The 21,936-nt window shown below is 37.8% G+C and overlaps 1 protein-coding gene across 1 annotated transcript; it reads left to right on the forward strand.

The window, feature by feature from the left end:
* The first annotated feature begins 2,080 nt into the window (after nucleotides 1–2,080).
* Nucleotides 2,081–20,799, forward strand: lgi3 (leucine-rich repeat LGI family, member 3). The gene is made up of 9 exons (XM_084086817.1): nucleotides 2,081–2,628; nucleotides 4,296–4,367; nucleotides 11,543–11,614; nucleotides 13,337–13,408; nucleotides 14,234–14,305; nucleotides 14,680–14,849; nucleotides 17,779–17,943; nucleotides 18,517–18,607; nucleotides 19,051–20,799. The coding sequence occupies exons 1-9, from the start codon at nucleotides 2,417–2,419 to the stop codon at nucleotides 19,778–19,780; spliced, it is 1,656 nt and encodes a 551-aa protein (XP_083942943.1). The 5' UTR covers nucleotides 2,081–2,416; the 3' UTR covers nucleotides 19,781–20,799.
* Nucleotides 20,800–21,936: the final 1,137 nt, after the last annotated feature.

Here is a 21,936-nt window from a genome sequence, read left to right on the forward strand (position 1 = left end):
GTGAGCTTGCTCGCACAGACACTGTGCAAGGTCAGGGAGGACAAGGAGCAGGTCTTGATGGTTGCGCGGTACTGGCTCACCCGGACCTGGTTCCCAGAACTGATGCTTCTCACGACAGCCCCTCCCTGGTGGATTCCCCTGAGAAGGACCTGCTTTCTCTGAGACGGGGCACCATATGCACCCACATCCAGACCTCTGGAACCTCCACGTGTGGTCTCTGGACGGGACGCGGAGGACTTAAGTGATCTACCTCCAGGAGTGGTTGACACGATCACTTCAGCTAGAGCCTCCTCTATGTCCAGGGATCAGGTGGTGAACCTGCAAGCGCTGCCCCTTGATCAGGCACCCCAGCCCTTGCTCTGCTTTGTCCCCTTTGCACCTTGCGCCTGTATGTGGACCGCACACAGAGCTTCAGGACCTTTAGACCAGCTCTTTGTCAGTTATAGAGGCCAGCAAAAGGGAAAGGCTGTCTCCAAACAGAGGTTGGCCCACTGGATTATGCATGCCATAGTCTTGGCGTATAAGGCTCAAGACCAGTCGTGTCCCCTTGGGGTGAGAGCTCACTCCACTCGGAGTGTTGGCTCCTCTTGGGCCTTGGCCTTGCATTTGTAGAGCTGTGGGCTGGGCGACACCTAATACGTTTGCAAGGTTTTACAATCTCTGTGTAGAGCCTGTGCCCTCTTGTGTACTGCCTACAAGTAGTTAGTAAGTCCTTTCTTTGTCCTTTCTTCCACCCCAGCAGGGTTGGAGGGGATTAGTTAGCATTGGCAGGATGCTGGAAGGGACAGCAATCATGGCGTTTTGGTAGGGATTCCAATTCATCAGTCATTCTGACGTAACGTCCAATGTGACTGAATGTTACTAATGTAACCCCTGTTCCCTGAAGGACTGTAATCGCCACAATCGCTGTACCATCACTGAACGGCCAGTACACCGTCTTTGCTCCTTAGAGCAAAACTTGAATGAGTGAGTTCAACACGCTTCCTTACATACCTGCTTCTCTCAGGCGAGATCCCAATTCATCAGTCGTTCTGAAATAAGTTCTCCATTCCCTCCTTCAGGGAACAGGGGTTACATTAGTAACCTAGACTTTTTCATGCCATTCTTATAACAAGATCATTTTATTAGCAAAATATCTTACCACTCTCTGGTGCATCCAGGTTGCAGTAATATGCAATTTGCTTCTTCTTCCCTTTGAATCAGAATAAATTTTAGAATTATCTTGTACTTTAAAATCTTGAATTAATGATATCTGCAATACATTAATGTTGGTTCTGTTCTGTTTACCCCGAGGGGGGTTATTGCTGCTCTCCCTGCTCTTATCCATGCTAGGCTGCATGGATGCGCAGGGAGTTATTGCCCAGAACAGAACCATACCGCCAATCTGAACTGTATGCTAATTGTCAATCGTATTTGATGAGAGTGGTCCTGACAGAAATGTATCTTTAACAAGACTATAAACATAAATAGTAGGCACAGCTATGGCAGGATAACCATAGATATCTATAGGTACAATATGCATCACATGACTAACTAACATGCGTCATAGTTTTCAGATACCTCCGTATTCACAGTTCACACCACAACACGAAAACTGCATTTTCAAATTCATCCACTTGGGAGAGATTCTTCAAAAAACTGGACAACTTTTGCTGGACAAAAATGCAGTCTCAGTGTGGATGAAAGGCCAAAACATAAAGAAAAAAAGATGTGTTTTCAAATGTATCTGGATTAATGTGGACGTAGCCTCAGATAAGGAAAAAATCCTAGATGTATTGTTGGGGGATCCCCTGCAACATGCTTGGGAACCACTAGTCTAGAAGACAATATTTTCATTAAAGCGTGTGCTTATATGTCCATGATTTCTAGAAGGTTTGCTTGAAATTTGCCTAAGCGTAAACATGAGGATTTTACATTATTTAGTGTTACCTCCACTGACCTGTTCATTACCCCCTGCTTCTTCATCTTGGTTCACAATCTCCACTATGTTCTCTGCCGTATTCCCTACTACTGCTTAAGTGTTGGCCCATGCGACTGTTAATAATTCATTGTCAGCTTTGCTGCACTCTGGTCTGAGGCTGAGTGTGTGCGGAGCAGCACTGGCTGACACACTCCTGCAGTCTGTGCTCTGACAGCTGCACCACAGAGAGAGAGAGAGAGAAGAGAGAACACCGCAGAGTACACTGAGACAGTCAAATACACACTCATACACGCACCCAGGGAACACCAGTCACTGCCCACTCGTTTTCTGTTCCCTCTGTCAGTCTCTTCTGAGCCTAACACCTCCCCTCCTCTCCCGTTCACACTCTGGAGCTTCCTCTCTTGCAGTTTTCTTATTAAGGAAAGGATAAAAAACAGATCCCTCTCTCCAGCCTACTGTGTTTCTTGACTCAAGCAGGAGAAGAGAAGGTGGAAGATGGTGGAAGCAAGGCCCAGGCGGACTCTACGATGGCCAGATTGGCGGCTGTCTGTTTGCCTGCTGCTTTTCTGTATGTTTGGGAACGCGGTGGGCCGCAAACCTTCCAAAATCCCACGATGTCCAGCCACCTGCTCCTGTACTAAAGACAGTGCCTTCTGCGTGGACACCAAAGCCATTCCCAAGAGCTTCCCACCAGGAATCATCTCCCTGTGAGTACTGAAAATATCACGTTTATCTATGCCTTCTGTCCTTTTATTTCTTTATATTCAAAGTAGAGAAAAGTTGTTCATATAACATATTATCATTTCCCATGCTTTTGCACTCATATACCATTTTTCTCTGCGGCATAACATGGATTGTCTAGAGTAATTGATTTATAGGTTGAACTTTGTCACGTCAAGTGACTTATGACGTCATTCCTTTTGGCATAAAGGTTTAGCATTAACATTTTACAATAAGGTTCCACTTGTTAACATTAGTTATAGCTAACATGAATTAAGAATGAACAGATGTATTTGTATTAACTAATATTAACAAACACTAATAAATACTGTAACAAATGTATTGCTCATTATTAGTTAATGCATTAACCAATGGGACCTTATTGTTACAGATTTATGCCATTATAATACAGTCATATATTCATATTTTCTATAGTGACAGTTCATATAGCCTGTAAAACAACGAAAGGGCAAAAAACATTGTAAAGTAGTTGATTTAACTTTATATATTGCCCTATATATTATATATATTTGCTATTCATTGATCATTTTCATCTCATGATATTTATCTGAAGTGGTGGGGAAGGGGAATTATTAATGAACAATGACTTAATTTTAGTCTGTTCGTCACAAGAATCTGTTGTATGGCTTGAGTAGACTTGAAATACAGAGTCGAATGGACTATACTTTTTGAGAGTTTCATATGTGGGTGACCTATTCCTTTCAACAGACAGAGAGAGTTGACAACACTACAGACTTCACCTCTGAGAGAACAGAACCACAGATACCAATTATTTCATCAATTGATTTTCAAGTTTTGCCTCAGTCTGTTTGTTAGTAATTTCACTTAAGTTTTCATTCCTAGTATTTCATTACATACTATTTGAAGACTTACATTAACAGGATTTCATCTGAGTTTACTCATACTCAAGTCTATATTCTGAAGAAAGTTTTGATAAAGGCCTCTGATTTTATCAAGTTTTCATGCATATAGAGTTCAGCACTCAGATGGTGCCCTTATTTTCAGACTGAGAATATAAAAGGGAAGGAAGATCTGTGTCCTAGTTTCTAATAATTAAACAGTGAGATCCTTTCAGGTGTGGAGAGCAATTAGAAAAAAAGGCCAAACAGAACTCCTCAAAATTAGATTAAAATGACTTTTTACTATATTTTAATGATGTACATATTAGAAAAAAGTGGTTCTATCCCTGAATTATTCATCATAATGCCAGTGTTATACTTAGAGTTAGAAATGTTTCAAACCCCTATATCAAAGTGCTAAATATTAAGTACTTATCCCACACAGCTTGTGCTTTGCATCTGAATAATAAATTATGTGGCTTTATAAAGATGTGCTATTACTCTTCCTGGCAATTCCATCTGGAGGGCAATTAAACAGGCTAAAACAACCCAATATACGTACACTGCGGTAGCCAATCATATCTTAGGACATACATAGACTTGAGGGTGGACGCTTTCAACTTGAACCAAGCAAAGCAACCAGACATGCAACTATACATATCAACATCATGCTGTCTTTTAAAATGAGATTTTCAGATGTTATGAAGACATTTTGAGCATTTACTTTAAGATGACAGTAACAGCAACTACATTTGTGTTGATGATGGTGATGATGGTTTCTGCTATCTTATCAGGACTATGGTGAACGCTGCCTTCACAGAGATTCCTGAAGGAGCTTTTTCCCACATGCACCTACTGCATTTCTTGTGAGTACTAGATGCACATAACCCTCCTCTGCATTTTCTTATTATGGCCTGTGCGTGTTTGAAAGGGAAAAGAGAGAGAGTGATAATTGTAGTGTTTGTCAGCTGCATGTCTGAGCAGTGTGTAGTGTGATGTGTATCAGTGACAGACCCTCCATTTACAGACTCACACAACAACAGTGTGTCTGTCCTCCCTGTGTGTGTGTGTGAGAAAGACACAAGAGAGAAGTTTGTTTTCAAATGACAGCATGCCAGTTCTTTAGTCACTGAATCAGTAAACAAATAAAACACATTCTGTGATATCAGATTTGCAATGCTTGCAAAATATATTGGTGTGTATTTCTATATGAAAAATATATTTTTGTAACAGAAAATCCACTGTCAGCAGCAATCAAATCTGTACATCTCGTTCTTTTCCTTGCTGAAATAATTTTCATATAGCCAGATGTCATGAAGCAGACTGATATTTGAGACCAATAGGCAAGATGTGCTTACAGCCACAGGAATTTATTGCGGCTACTTAATTTCCACAGGCAGTGATACTAGATTTACATGGTGATCTTTCAGGCAATGCCGCTTTTAAAGTGCCCCTATTATGCTATTTTAAAGTTTCCTAATGTTGTTGTGGAGTCTCCTACACCATGTTTACATGCAAGGTAAAAAAAAAAACTGTTTAATTTCCTCATAATATACATTTGCACATCACCACCTTTCCAATGATTCTCAAACGACTTGTGAGATGAATCAATCTCTCTAAATCCCGCCTTTCCGCGATATACTCTGCTCTGATTGGCCAGACAGCTCAGTTGTGATTGGCCTACCGTGTACAGCGCGTCGAAAACAAAAACGCCCATTGCCATAACAACGTCAGCTGTCCTGAGGCTTCCTACACTGTAAACTAAACACAGTATTGAACAATGACGTCGATTTGACCATATCAATGCGAGCGAGAGTCCGATGATGAAACATTGGAAGAACTAGTTATTGAACCCAAACCTCCACCGCAAGTACGACTTGAGCAAGACGTTTCTCAGTGATACACCACTCAGTTTGAGGTACATTATATGAGATGTTGCAACTGTAATTCATCACCATCAGCATTAACAAGTGCATGTCCATCAACAAACCGATTATTTTACTTGTACTAATTTATTTACCGAGTATTTTTCTAATATACTGCGGTGAATACATGGAAACTGTATCAATAACAGTGCATGTATGCAATGTATACATTAGCCGAGCTCTAGAGTGAATGATCTGATGTATCATAAACGTTGATAAAACAAATATTTCCTCAAAGTAGTGAGAACAACAGACAATCTGCAATAATAGACACAGTTATAGGTAATAGTGGTCCACAACTGATTAGTATTTCAGTAAGACAGTGATAACGTGAGTTAGCCAGTTAGCAGGAGACCTACACAATATAAAACTCAAAACTAAGTATTTTGAACACCACCTTTCAAGAGCAAGCGGTTTGGGAATCCTGCATTGAACTCAGAGATTTGAGAAGTCGTCAGTAAAATAAACGGAACACAGCAAAAGTTTAGGATTATACTGCTGTGATATCGTGGTAAAGATTAATTTTAACCACTGATTCTTCACATGCTCGTCCTTGGGCAGTGAAAAAAACTGGCTTTACCTTCACATTATAGAGCACAGCGTCTTCTCGACATGATGTTTTTGAAAGACAATAACTTTATATACGGTGCACTTTCAGATTTGCAGGATGTTTTCATTCACTTAGAGCTATGTTACACACTACATGAAAGGTCATTTTCAAAAATCCATAATAGGGGCCCTTTAAATGTTTGTGATCTATTAGACACAGTTCTTAAACAACAGAAGGATTTTGCACACAACTTTTCAACCATTTGAAAAGCTTTTGTGCAGTTCTCTAATCTGCGGTGATTGTGACATTAAATAATTCCCCTCAATCAGCCCTCAGTTTGTGAAAACCAACAAAAATCATGTTTACAGTAATGCACTTACAGTGAAAGTCAATGGGACAAGACACTGGGATATCAACTCCTGTCACATTTTTGTGTGTAACCCATTCATGTGCAAGTGCATTATTGTAAACATAATTTTTGTTTGTTACCAACTGAAGGATGTCATAATTTTCACGATTAATAGCATATTTCAGATGCTGTCCAGTGTCCATTGAGCTTAACATGTTGAACCTTAATTTCCCATTCCTTTAACATGCTTTAGTTGTATCAGTAAATACGTACAGTTGGAGCACAATAATGCAAGAATTTCCTGTTAAGTTTTAAAACATTGATCACTGTTCATGTTCTTGATTTAAGATCTACTATAATCTTTCACTCTTGAGCCTATAGAGAACATAGAAGAGCACATTATTTTACTTTTTAGTTCAAACCATAAATAGAGATGTTTATACTGGACTCAATATGCTTGCAATTACATCATTATCTATAGGGCACAGCTGATTGGTTCATGCTGTATCAGCAGCAGCTTGCTTGCACAACTTTCAAATACTTGGGTAGCATTTGTTTTAGCAGTGCAGCACGCTTTCAGAAACCCTCCACCTTCCCCAGCTCCACCTGTATAGATCTGCTACGGGTAATTCATGTACGCTACACTCAGGGTTTGAAATTAACACCTGCCAACCCGCCATATGCGGGTAAAAATCTACTGTGGCGGTAACGCTGTCAAATCACTAGCCAATTTGGCGTGTTACTTATTATGTTTATACCAGTGTTCATTTCGTTAACGAAAACTATGACGAAAAATGTTCGTTGATGACCTTTATTCCCCTGACTAAGACAAGACGATGAGAGACGACACCCACGTCATTAAACGATAACTGTGACTATATCAACACATGCAATATCGCTGACGAAAAAATACGAGACTGAAATGTGTTTAAAAAAATAAAAACTTGACCAAAACCACTTGTTTTTTGTCGAATAAAGGAGGAGACAGTACATTGCAGACTGTTTTTATGACCGTTCATGCTTACGTTTGCCAGATTTCAATGATTTAAACCCCCAGTCAGAGCTTTCCTGTTAAAAGAACACGTTTTCTACCCGGTATTTTCAATAGATGCGCGGCAACTGCTGAGGAAGCGAAGATGTGATCTGAAAACACAGACAAGTAAACTGGCTTATGGGAAGTTTGGATAATTTTACTGACTCTCTTGTTCGATTTCGTTCATCAAAATGAACAAATCTTTTTTTTTGGAGTTATTTCGTTCATTTAAGGGGCTTTAAATGTTATACTTTTAACAGGCAAATTCCCCGAACACATCCACCTACGCAATCTTGATTATATTCTGAATTAAGAAATCATTATAATGCAGTCAAAAATAATTTACAGGGAACATAAATAATTACCTTCCGAGTCTTTCGTTCATTTGTCACGTGACGGATCGTTCATGAACGACATCTCTCACGAGCCGCTTGTGCTGCCTATTTGTGCGACTAAATCTGCGATCAAAATGCAGGCTGATATCCCGCAGTGGTTCTCAAACTGAGGTACGTGGGGTGACGGGGAAACTTACGCGAACAAAATGCTGAGTTTTGCTGTTCATTTAATTCTACTCCACCTTAAAATAAAATGCCGTAAATATCGCTACATGACATCCAATCAAATTTCCTCGTCTTTCGTGGTCAAAACCAGGGGGGTAATTGAGCGCTCGATTTCCGTACCACCCCCGGGCGCCCCCATTGGCTAGCGGACCCCCACCTGCTGTTAGCATCCCATTGACTCCCATTCATTTTGGCGTCACTTTAACAGCGAATAACTTTACATCTGAGGCGTTTAAAAACTCCATTTGTCCATTATTTATTTCTAAAGAAACACGACAATGCATAAAAGGCTTCATTACCTTGTATCTTACGTTATGGCCCCGTAGAAGCAGTTTTTGTAAAAATAGGCTAACGATTGCGTCATAACCACGCGACTTTCTGTTGCACAGTAGAGAGATTACCGTATGGACAGGAGGAGAAGCTCGCAGGCAATCGGGGGGACGTGGAGGCAAAATGACAAAGTAATTAATCAGGATACTTAGCAAAAGTGGCTCCTGCTCCTAGCTCATGGACACCTCCTACTCACGCTCTCCGTCTCTGCAAGTTTCAGAAGGGAATGATTCAGATTTCTCTTGGCACAGCTACTAGAAGACAGACGGGTTACTCACGTCACATCTACGTCGTCAAGCTCAGTTTGAGTCTGCGCAGTACGCTCGACCCCCAGGAAGTGAAAGCTTCTAAATGACTTCACTAGTCTCCGTTGAATCCAATGGGGTCGCTGTGTCCAGTTTATATACTGTCTATGGTCAAAACTGACTGCATCCACACAAGCCAGCAAATCGCACTACATTAGTGCTGTTCTCGACAATATAACTTTGTAAAAGTTGGGATTTAACACTTACTAGCATGAAGAACAATATAGACACAGACTTTGCATTGATATTTGCCATTAAAACTCTCTTCGATACAAAAACATACCCTGTGTGAGTTATTGTTTTTAATGTTGATCATATTATACGAGCAAGAATGCAATGTTTCCCGAATATTCACACAATTTTAAATGTGACATTGATACAACAGTTCAACAAACAAAAGGGTAACATTAAGTGATGTACTACATTTGTTGAACGAATCTGTAGCTTTGAACGAATCGTGAGATTTAATGATCCGTTCATAAATACAAATACAGCCACTTGCTTCATTACTGAATAATGAATGACTCATGACTCACTCATAAAGATAGTGACTTACCACCACCTACTGGCGATTTTAATTTAATATTTAAAAGTATCACTTCGTTTTTACCATCAAAGCATTATTTATTTTATAAAGGTATTTATAAAGGTAAAAAAATAACTGGAAAAATCGATTAAAGGGTACCAGCCCTAAGGAAAAGGGATATGTAGAATTGCACAAGTGCTACTGCTAAAGAGTGCAATGTCAATACAGCCTGTTCATTCAAATTTCTCATAAGCTTAATTTAAATGGAGAAAAATCGATCATAACTCCAGTAAACTATGGAGTGCCGCAGGGATCTGTGTTGGGCCCTCTGTTATTCTCAATATATATGATGCCACTTGGAAATATTATAAGGAAACATGGAATTAGTTTCCATTGTTATGCTGATGACACTCAAATATATATTTCATCACGGCCGGATGAAAACGCTAAATTATCCAAATTGACAGAGTGTGTTAAAGATATAAAAGATTGGATGACGCGTAATTTTCTTTTATTAAATCCAGACAAGACAGAGGTAATACTTATCGGTTCAAAAAACCGCCCACAGAACCTCTCACAATACAACTTTGACATCGTAGGATGTCCTGTTACTTTATCCTCTACAGTAAAAGACCTGGGTGTTATACTCGATTGTAACCTGTCTTTTGAAAATCATATTTCATATGTTACAAAAACAGCCTTTTTCCACCTTAGAAACATTGCTAAGCTACGTAATATGCTATCAGTTTCTGATGCAGAAAAGTTAGTTCATGCATTCATGACCTTGAGACTAGATTACTGTAATGCTTTATTAGCCGGTTGTCCTGCATCCTCAATACACAAGCTACAGTTAGTTCAAAATGCAGCTGCTAGAGTTCTTACTAGATCAAGAAAATATGATCATATAACACCGATTTTATCATCACTACATTGGTTACCTATAAAGTTCCGTATTAATTACAAGGTATTGCTACTGACTTATAAAGCCCTAAACGGCTTAGCTCCAGTCTATTTAACGGATCTTCTATCGCCCTATAATCCATCGCGCTCTTTAAGATCAATAAATTCAAGGCTTTTGGTCATACCTAGGATATCCAGATCCACCAAAGGAGGGAGAGCATTTTCACATTTGGCTCCAAAACTCTGGAATAGTCTTCCTGATACTGTTCGTTGCTCGGACTCACTCTCCCAGTTTAAAACTAGATTAAAGACGCATCTTTTCAGCCAGGCATTCATATAATATTGTTAATCTCACAGTTTCAAACTACAATCCGGCCTCTAGTTCATAAATGCCAGAGGAGAACTGGCCCTGACTGAGCCTGGGTTCTCCCAAGGTTTTTTTTTTCTCCATTAGGTCACCTGATGGAGTTTTAGGACACCATTAGGTCACTTGATGGAGTTTTTCGGTTCCTTGCCACTGTTGCCTTTGGCTTGCTCAGTTGGGGATATTTTGGGGATATTTAATTTTATTCTATCAATCAATAAATTCCACTAGAAACAAACTTTGTTGTATTATTTTATTTTAATACTGTGAAGCTGCTTTGATACAATCTGTATTGTGAAAAGCGCTATACAAATATACTTGATTTGATTTGATTTGATTTTAATTGAATTGTCCTATAGAGAAAAATTATAATGACATTTTTTGTCTAAAGACTACATATAAAATAGCTACCAAAATTAATGTCAGTAACTGCAGTTTGACTAAAAGTAATGACTAAAACTTGACAAAAAATGCAATGACTTTTCGTCGACAAAACTAGACTAAAACTATGAAAGACAAAATGACTAAAATGTGACTAAGACCAATTTTCATCTGAAGATGAAGACTAAGACTAAATAAAAAATGGCTGCCAAAATTAACACTTACTTAATTTACTTAACACTTTATACTCACGTTGCTGAGGAAGTTCGTGTACGGCAAATCTGCGCAGATTTAGTGCAAACACTCAACTTGTGATTTCATCATGATATATTAAATAGAGCGTATTGCGCAGAATCATCTTTTTACTGTTTTGATCTGTCCACCTCAAATACATTTTTGGTGATGAGGATGAAAGAGGAAGGGAGGAGATGGCTGGGTGACAGGATTTTTTTTTTAATAAGAATTTGTTTGAATAAGAAATGAATGTATGAAATGAAATCCAAATTTTATAAAAATAAACTAAAAATAAAATAGTAACCAAATTGGCTGGTGAGTGAAAACGTTAAATTCAAACCCTGGTTACATTATACAGCAGCAGCGTGTCTTACTTGTTCACAGCAGTGTGTCGTGTGTGTATTGGCAGAAGCAATAAACTACAGCAGTAGATCTATTCTGCCAAGACCAAATATATCAACATTGTCATATCCATTACTGTGCCAAATACTCCTATAGTTGTCTTGACAGAAATGTTTTTGTGATCTGTAGCTCAGTGAAAGTGCAAACTCTCATCTTTGTCACTCTTTTCTCGTTCTGCACAGGCTGTTGAACTCAAACACATTCTCTCTGATTTCTGATGATGCTTTTGCTGGACTTGGACACTTGCAATACCTGTAAGTATGTTTGCTTGATGGATGGATGGATGGATCAGGAATGGATGGATGGCCTAATCGATGGTTGACTAAAGATAGATGAGTGTGTTGATGGGTGGGAGGATTGATCACTTGTCCAGATTGACAGATTAGATGTTTCAGGATATCTTCTGCTGCATTGTAAGTGTGATTTATTCTGATATTTTCACTGGATTTTGCTCACAAGAAAGAGCAAAAAAATTAATGTTAGAGTAGAATTCATTTTCTGTTCTTCTATATTAAGATCATCTTCCTCAGGGGTTTTGAAAGGATTTGCTCATTATAAGCCAGACATTGACATGTAATGTTCATACAAAATGTTTCTCATAAAATCAAGTTTGAAAGCTAATGTTTAATTATCAGGGATCATTTGCACAGCCATTGACAGTGAACATCTGCCAGAACATTTACCTGACAGATTCTGATATGAGATAATTAGCTTTCCCAACCACAAAAAGCTATATGAAATAAAACACTAGTCTTGCCTTTTCTTGAATTATGATAAGTCCCCCTTGTTTTCTCTCAGTCTTCCTCTCTATCTGTTTCTCTTTCTTCCTCCACTGTCAGTTAGAATTTGATAACCCTTTTTTTCTGCGTTTTGCTTTTCACAATGCTGAATCAACAGATAAGCCTCCTGCTGGAGGATGTGCCAAATTCATATCGATGCACCAGAGATTTTATGGTCGTTTCTGTAAATGATAAAGCTGATAAAAACTGCTTTCCTTTACAGGTTATTTGGTAGATGCTCAAAAAGCACATTTCTTCCATAGCAGCTGCTCAAAAGTAATTGTGAATTCTAGCTCAATATATATATGACTGAGATAACCACTGAGATAAATGGAAAATGTGTGTGTGTGTGTGTGTGTGTCTGAGAGTACAAGTTTGGCTATACTTGTGAGGGCCAAATGTCCTCACTTATACAGTGAAATATTATGACAAATGACTAGTGAGGACATAGTGAGGTTAAAAATGCATATAAATCGGCCAAAACATGTTTATAAATCATTAACCTGTTATAAACTCAGTGGAAGAATATGTGAAGTCCTCACTAATATAACGTGTGTGTGTGAGTGTGTGTGTGTGTGTGTGTGTGTGTGTGTGTGTGTGTGTGTGTGTGTGTGTGTGTGTGCATCTTTCATCTTCATGCAAGTTGTGCTGTTTCCTGTGAATCCTTCTTAAAATTCAGGTAGCGTTGTCTTTCAGACTAAAGCACTGGCAGCTCAACGACTACAGAGAAAGAGAGAGAGAGAGAGAGAGAGAGAGAGAGAGAGAGAGAGAGAGTGAAGAACTTGCTATTGCAGAAAGCTTTTAGCATTAATGAAAACGCCCACAATCTCACTGTCATTAAGCTAAAAGCTTTAAACAAGGCGAATGCGGCAAGGTTTGCAGAGGGAGATGGGCATCGTCTTCCTGAACGCTGCGACTCTTCAATCCATCAGGGAACAGGCTGCTTGCATTTAGCCGTACAGTTTATTACAATAAATAGGGAGGGAGAGAAGCTGCCATTTGATTAATATCCCTGTCCTGATCTTTTATCTTTCTATCTCAAATACCACACAGTACCTACATCTTTTTAATGACATCACCTGCAAATATTTCACTTTGTGGCTGTATGACAAATGAGTTGTTGGTTGAATTCATTGACATGTCTTATTAATGCTAATTTAATTCCCATATTCTTTTCTCACCCTACTTTCCTCACAGATTTATTGAGAACAACGACATCCAAACCCTGTCAAAGCACACATTCAGAGGACTGAAGTCTCTGACACATCTGTATGTATTGCTTTAAGGAGTCAATTATCAGTGTATTAATGCAAAAATAATAAATACATTTATAAATATGTTACTTTTTTTAAATTGATGTACAGCATAGATGCATTAAGAAGTGATTATTTATTCATGTTTAAAAATGTAGTTAAGTTTAACAATAAATAATCAATTTATACATTTTAAATGCAACATTTAAATGGCATTTGCAATTGCTTTTCTTTATCCATTTTCCACAAAAATATGACATTTATCTTCTTTTTTTCCATTCAATTTTGAAACGGATAAAAAATAGATAAAGAAAAGCAGTTGCCAAATGAAATAAACAAAAGTTAAAATACTAAAATAAAACATAAATAAACGGTAAAATTATTGTAAAATTGTGTAACTTTAATTTCAGAAATTATTCTAAACATGAATTAAATGACCAGTTTAAATTATTTTTTTTAACATTATTATTAAGGCCTACATAGTGTAACGTCATTGTGTGACTTCTACAATGGATTTCAGGGTGGCCAACCTTTTCAATTAATTTCTATTGATTAATGTTATCTGAGGTTTGTCTTGAGAAACACAAATCAGAAAAAAAAGGGTTCAGACTCATTTGGAATAGAAAACCTTCATATATGGTCCATCCCACAGTCTTGAATATTCAGAGAATAATTGTAATTCACAGTGTGCTTCTAATATGTCATTGTATCGACTGAGTCGAATGTGTCATTCATTGTACCTTATAGATCAGATTGAAGAATAGAGGTATGAATCATGATAAATAGGTCATGTGACGTCTCTCTGATTTGAATGTTCTTCTCTCCTCTTTCTCCGTATCAGGTCTATATCCAACAACAACCTGCAAGTTCTTCCCAGAGATCTCTTCAAACACCTGGACATCCTCACAGACCTGTATGTGCACCATATACCCAAATATGATAGTTCCCCTGTGAGGGACTGTCTTACTCAAATACGCTATATCCTTACATGTCTGTGAAAAATAGTACGTGTTATATTATAAAGGCAAAATGTTTCCAAAATAAAATGAGTAGCTAGTAATTGAGTGTACTAAAGCTAAATGACTTTAAAAACCAAAAAACAAACATATATGCATGTTCTGTTAAACATTTTGTATAAAATATTTTTTCTCTAACTTTCCACACATCCGTTTGAAAACCTCTGTACTAAACAAAACCTCACAGATCAGAGTTAATCTTTAAATAGGAACATTCATGTATTTTTGTATCTCTTGTGTATGTGTTTATTCCTCTCTCCACTCTTGGCAGAGACCTGCGAGGGAACTCGTTTCGTTGTGACTGTAAGATCAAATGGTTGGTTGACTGGATGGAGAAGACCAACACCTCTGTTCCAGCCATATACTGCGCCAGTCCTTTTGAGTTCCAGGGTCGACGCATCCACGACCTCACGCCACGCGACTTCAACTGCATAAGTGCAGGTAAGGCCACTCACATACTCTTAGCACATGCTATTTGAGATCTGTAATTCTGTGAAATATAGGTACTCTACATGGTCAAAAGTATAAGGGCACCCGCTTCAAATTCAAGGCTCCTTAATTCAACTGAAAACGTATTTTCGTAGCCCGACATGGAAGTTCGCATCACCCTGGTTCTCTAGAGAAAAAGCCAATACAGGATTTTTCCATTAGCTTTTCCATTTTTGCAGAAAATAAGCTTTGTGACCAACAAAAGTTTATGATCAGGGGTCAACGCTACTGGCACGGTTGGGCCAGTGGTTCACATCTTTACTTGCTCTGCCAAAATTTTCACTGGCCCCACCACAAAAGTAATAAATAAATAAGTTGATACCACAGCAAAACATACTAGACTAATATAAATTTCACATATTATTAAAGACAAGTAAATAGTCAGTAATAAAATAAGAACAAATAATAGATAAATATATAAAATAGAAAAAAACACAAATTAAACAAAATTACATTTTTCAGAGAGGTCTAACAGTAATTTTCAGGAACAGAAATTGAATAAAGGAATCAAATGTAAAATAACATTTCACAGTCTTCACTGAATAAATTAAATATAGATTCATTTTTATTAAAGTTACAAAAGTTATTCAGTCAAGAGCAGCGAGTGATTTTCTTTGTCTTTTATTGTTTGATTAACATTAAAAACACAGACAGCAGCAGGAATATTAGGCCACTGCCACTTTAAGAGTGAATGCACCGGTCCAATATACCGATACACATGCATTTTCTTTCTCAACCAAGACTGGCATTAAAGTTCACGGCAGTTTCTAGAAGATGTAAGATATTTAAACTTTTATGGTGCAAAACAACTTTGCTAACGTCATCAGCTAACCTCCAGAAACATAATATAAAGATATGAAAATGCATTTAGACTAGACTTAGACTTAGACTTAGACTTATCTTTATTAATCCTTTGGGATGACTCCCGCAAGGAAATTAAAAGTTCCAGCTACAGTTTTAGCAAGAAGAAAAAAAAAAAAAAAAAAAAAAAAAAAAAAAAAAACAGTACAAATTTCAAACAATACAAAATTTAACAATACAAACAGTATAAATTTACATACATATAACATTCATAATCATAAATTATTTTAAAAAGAGTCAATGTTGAGTCCAATGTTATAGTGATATGATGATATAGTGACCAAGCATAATATAAGTCCAGGTGTATATATATGTGTGTATGTATGTGTATATGTATATGTATTGTATTGTCTTGTGTTGTGTTATCCTCTCTGCCCTATTTCCTCCTCCCCCCAAGTGAGGAGTTGTATAGTTTGATAGCATGAGGGACAAAGGAGTCCTTAAGTCTGTTAGTCCGGCACTTGGGAAGGAGCAGCCTTCCACTAAACCGGCTCCTCTGAGTGCTGATGATGGTGTGCAGAGGGTGGCTAACATTGTCAATAATGTCCAACAGTTTATCCAGTGTCCTCCTCTCTGCCACCATCACCAGTGTATCCAGCTTCATACCAATCACAGAGCCGACCCGATTTCATGAGCCCTTTAAAATCTACAAGTTGGATAGTTAGAATAGAGCGTGATTATAAACACAACAAGGCTGTGAAAGCGACTAGTGAGTAGTTGAGTTTACCTGTTCAGAGGTTTAGTGCCCCCATACCCTCTCTAGTCCTGCGTAGACACTTGTTAGCAACAAAAAATGGAGTGGGGTATTACTGATGTAGGTTACTTCGTAGAATAAAACATGAAAATATCTTGAGCTTATTTCAGGCATTCAACCAAAAACCCATTGACCTTGGGATGACGGAAGCGGAAATCAAGCATAGGCGTTAGTTCTGGCAGGTCACGTCAGCTGACTCGGCTGTACCTATAGCAATACGACGCCTCTCACAGCATCCATACATAAGGCCCATTCAGTATTATCAGCAGCTTTATCGTGTTGCTCAGGATCGAATTAGCCTCCCTCATCCCCAGCTCCACCTCTCGTCCAGTAAGGACTTGGCCTTCTGATATTCCTCTTCGAATCAGACTCATTTTTCTCGAATTATGTTGTACATTTATTGAACATTAATGATATCTGCAATACTGTTCTGTTTACCCTAAGGGGGTTTATCGCTGCTCTCCCTGCTCTTATTCAGTCTTGGCTGCATGGATGGGCATCTTGCCCAGAACAGAACCAGACCGCCAATCCAAACTATATGCTAATATTGTCAATCAAGAGTGGCCCTGACGGAAGTGCTAAATTGCGAACTCATTTCCAGGTTTTAGGACTCATTCCTGCAGCACTCATTCTCCTCTTTCAACTTTGTCGCAACAGTTTGGGGAGATTTTTTTATTTTATTTTTTCAGCTTGAAAATGAACCTTTATACAAAATCCAGGCTACAAAAAAAAAAATAGCCTTCACTGGTCTGCACAAAGCCCAGAACCAAACACCTTTGAGGATGAATTAGAGCCAGAGAGCCAGACCCTCCTGCATCCATGATCCAACATCTAGTAGAAGGCATTGACTTTGATAATAAATGTCCACATTCCTTTGGCCATGTAGTGTATCTGGGTAGTTGGCATGAAATTTCAAACAGTTTCTGCATTGTCCTGTGTTGTGACATGCTATAATACAATTATAAATACATTTACATTTATATTTATAAATTATTTAACAAAATGTTTCTGATTTTTATGCATCATATAAAAAAATACATATATGTATTTTTTATATGATGCATGTATACTAATTATAGAAAAATTGGAAATGTTTAAAAAAAAAATTTTTTTAGATGTATTATTTACAAAAATTGCATGTAGTCTTTTTGTAAATAAATCATGTCACACCGCAGGACCATTTAAAATAAGGTGGATTTTAAAATGGTAAAAAAAAAAAGAACTTACAATATACACTAACTAATATGAAACGTTCTTCTGATCCAGATTTTGCAGTATATGAGGTATACTCGTTCCAGTCTCTGTCTGTGGAGTCATACGAGTTTAACAATGACCAGTACACCGTTTTTGCTCAGCCCAACACAGGAATCTGCACCGTGTTCATTTGGGATCATGTGGACATGCTTTTCAAGACACATTACAACATCACATGTAAGTCAAACGTCAGCTGTTATTCGATTTTTTGATTATTTGATCATATCAAACTACTTATCTAGTAGGTAGAACCAATGCAAAAAAAAAAAGAAAAGAAAATGGGGATATTCTCCGAAGCAGTGGTTCCCAACCTTTTACACAAAATCTTGTTTCACGAGAGTGTAATCGCAGTGTAATCTTTTCAGACAATTAATTGCATGTTAATTGCACTTAAATGAAAATGTATTGTAGTTTACTTCAGTAGGACTTCATATGTAATTTCTCAATTACTTATATTGTCTTTGAAATATGGTTAAAGTGTACTGCCGAATGTACAGACCAGCATTCATGGTAAACTAAAATATACTTGCATGTCATGCTTTTAAATATATTTGTGATTGCAATTTAGTACATTTAAAATATATTTACTTTAAATGTTATATCGCACACTACGGTGAAAATCATAATTAAAAAGTCCTTCACATGTGCTTTAGTATGCGAGTCAACACATCAAAATAAGTGAACTTCTTTAAAGAATGACAAGATTATCAAAACATAATGATTTAATATGTACTTTATGTGCCTTTCCAGCTCGTTCTGCTGTCTACTGTAAACCTGTGGTTATCAACAACACTCTCTACATGGTTGTGGCTCAGCTCTTTGGAGGATCACACATCTACAAGTATGTCTATGTGCACTATTTTTGTTATGGACTCGACTGTAGTGATGGGCACATTCACAACACTGCTTCATGAAGCATTTGCGTATCTTTTGTTTGGAATCATTGGTTCGGACTTTGTTTCAACATTTCGCCGCAGTTAACCCATCAACGAGTGTCTCATGTTTTTTTACTGATCTTGTGTCAGTTTTATTTTTTGCTTTATTTATAGTTAATTTTTAATGAATTTTAATAATTGTTCGTGTATAACACACAAACGAACATTATACTACGAATACCAGGTGTAAACAGGGCCTAATTTATTTTTTAATGTGTAAAACATTTTCAATTATCAGCAAACTACTGAATGCACCTTATTTCAATACCTCAAAGAGTTAGATTTATATAATATTTGCATGTATATATCATCATCTATTCTTATTATGACATACCGTTGTTGTTGTCAGATGGGAGGAAGGTCCATTGCGTTTCGTCAAAATCCAGGACATCGACACCACCCGTGTCCGTAAACCCAACTTCATCGAAACTTTCCAGATTGAAGGCGACTGGTATTTTGCTGTGGTCGACAGCTCCAAAGCCGGTTCCACCAGCCTGTACCGCTGGAACAGCAACGGCTTTTACTCACACCAGTCTCTCCATCCCTGGCACAGAGACACTCACATCGACTTCCTCGAGGTGGACGGCAAACCTCGCCTCATCCTCTCCAGCTCCTCGCAGCCCCCGGTGGTGTATCAGTGGAACCGCAGCCAACGCCAGTTCCTCTACCACTCGCAGATTACAGATTCAGGCGACGTGCAGATGGTGAAGCACTTCTGGGTGCGAAAAGTGCTGTATCTCTGCCTCACGCGCTTCATAGGAGACTCGAAGATCCTGCGCTGGGAAAGCCAGCGCTTCGTGGAGATCCAAACCCTGCCGTCACGCGGCTCGATGGCTGTGTATCCGTTCAGCGTCGGAGTGAGGCAGTACCTTCTGCTGGGGAGCGATTATTCCTTCTCTCGGATCTATCTGTGGGACGACCTCACTCAAAGGTTCCTGCCCTTTCAGGAACTGAACATGCTGGCGCCTCGAGGGTTCAGTCTGGTGTCTGTTGACAATAAGGATATTCTGTTAGCGGCCAGTTTTAAAGGAAAGACCATGGCGTACCAGCATCTCGTGGTGGACCTCAGTGCCAAATAGGCTGCTGGAGACGTTTTACTGGGGCTTAAATGTCAAGAACTGCAACATTTCCACACCTTTTCTACATCTGCTTTCACACATGAATTGATTCTGTCATTGCTAAATACACTCACACATTAGTTACTGTAAGTGTAAGCCATCTTAAAGGGTTAGTTCACCCAAAAATGCAAATTAGCCCATGATTTATTCACCCTCAAGTCATCCTAGGTGTATATGACTTGCTTCTTTCAGACAAATATAATCAGTTATATTAAAAAATGTCCTTGCTCTTCCAAACTTTATAGTGGCAGTGAACGGCTGTTTCTGTTTTGAAGTCCATAAAAGTACATCTATCCATGATAAAGTGCTCCACGCGGCTCCGGGGGGGTTAATAAAGGCCTTCGGATGAAGAGCCAGGACATTTTTTAATATAACTCCAATTGTATTCGTCTGAAAGAAGAAAGTCATATACACCTTGAGTAAATCATGGGCTAATTTTCAGTTTTGGGTGAACTATCCCTTTAACAAAAAAATAAAAACATGTTAATACGCACTATTACTAATAAACACTACTACTACTACTACTACTACTACTACTAATACTACTAATACTGATTACCCATTTGGGCCTTCAAAGCTAAATGAACATTTACCATATGCATTGCAATGAATATGTTGTATGTTACTCTAATAGGATGTACATTGTTCAGCAGTTTCATATAAAAAAGTGAAATTATATTTTTAGATGGATGACTCCCTGATTCATAACATGAAAATGTCTGTAGGTACTTTTAGAATATAATGTGTTACCAAGAAAAATAACATTTTCATCACTCAGTTGAGCTTGACTGTTAAGCCTTTGCTTTTCAGATTATACTCTGAAAATATTGAATTATTACTTGGGAACAATACGCTGAATTACTAATTGGCATGTCACTATAAAACATCTGCGGTCATCAGCATGTATTGCAATAACTGACTGTGGTGGAAATGTAATTTATGATGCGACAAAATAAAGTTGAAATATCTGTTTATCTTGCACATGAAAAACTTCTTTTTCAGCTTGCAGTGATTAATATTATTGTTGAATGCAGACTCTCTGGTTGTTACCTTGCCTTTATCACACTGGCTGTCTGATTATAAGTGTGCTGTGATGAGGTAAATGTGTCAATATTTAGCTGAAAAACATCCAGACTATCTCCATCCAGGTGCCAATAGTGACTGACATCTTCGCCATGGGACAGTGCGCTGATGCCTGCAGGGGGCAGTGTGGGATTTACATAGAAATCTAAACATAAAGTGAACTCTAATTCTGTTCAAAAGTCCTCAAAAATGTATGCATAAAGTATTTCTTGATAAAAGAACGATAGGTATAGGCCTATATTAGTAGGCTATAGATTATATAATTATAAATTGTTGATTGATTTGAAAAATGCTCCTAAATTAAATTCTGTGTCATTGATTCTATCAAACTCAAGGACCAAATTGCATGAATATGAGGTGAATGGTGCTTTATTGTCTCCTTGCGAAGTATATGCCTATTGTAGCTGATTGTTTATGATTGTATTTGCATCTAATGATTTTGTTACATTTAAAAAAAAGAAAAATTCCACCAATTATCTAATTTGATCTAATCTCCAATTTTATCTAAAATGAGGACAACCTTTATGTGGGTTTCTGCGTATTAGTCTTTTTTGGAGCTTACCTTATAGAGAATTACAGACAAACAGACAAGTAAATATCCAGTTGATTGATTGGTAGGTTCCTATACACGCTTTATACAAGATATTATAATATATATATATATCAATCTTAAAAAAATAGTCTTTTGAGAACTTTTTTCGTTTTTATCATCATCAAATTTCAATGTTTCCATGAAACGTGTAGGCTATACCAAGACGTCGATTTTGACAGCATCAGTAATCATATTATTTCTGTGCATTAACAGCAACAACAATAGTAGGCCTTTCAGTATTATTTATAAGAAATAATAATAACAATAATAGCTAATATTTTAGCTATTTTTTTTTATATTTAATATATTTTAATATTTTCCAACTTATTTGACAGACAGTGCCGATCCGGTCCGATATTCCGGCTTACATGTGCGTCTAAAAACAGGTTGCTCATTCAACATTACGTATCAAATCATTTTAATGCGGTAGCCTAATCTGTGC

Source organism: Abramis brama (genome assembly GCF_963993115.1).
Source record: "Abramis brama genome assembly, chromosome: 16".
Taxonomy (NCBI): Eukaryota; Metazoa; Chordata; class Actinopteri; order Cypriniformes; family Leuciscidae; genus Abramis; species Abramis brama.

What these genes read in the sequence shown, in the direction of transcription:
- lgi3 (XM_084086817.1), top strand. Translation starts at nt 2,417, where the DNA reads ATGGTGGAAGCAAGGCCCAGGCGGACTCTACGATGGCCAGATTGGCGG. An exon ending in CTTGGACACTTGCAATACCT is followed by an intron (nt 11,615 to 13,336) that starts GTAAGTATGTTT and finishes CTTTCCTCACAG; the next exon opens with ATTTATTGAGAACAACGACA. An exon ending in CTGAAGTCTCTGACACATCT is followed by an intron (nt 13,409 to 14,233) that starts GTATGTATTGCT and finishes TCTCCGTATCAG; the next exon opens with GTCTATATCCAACAACAACC.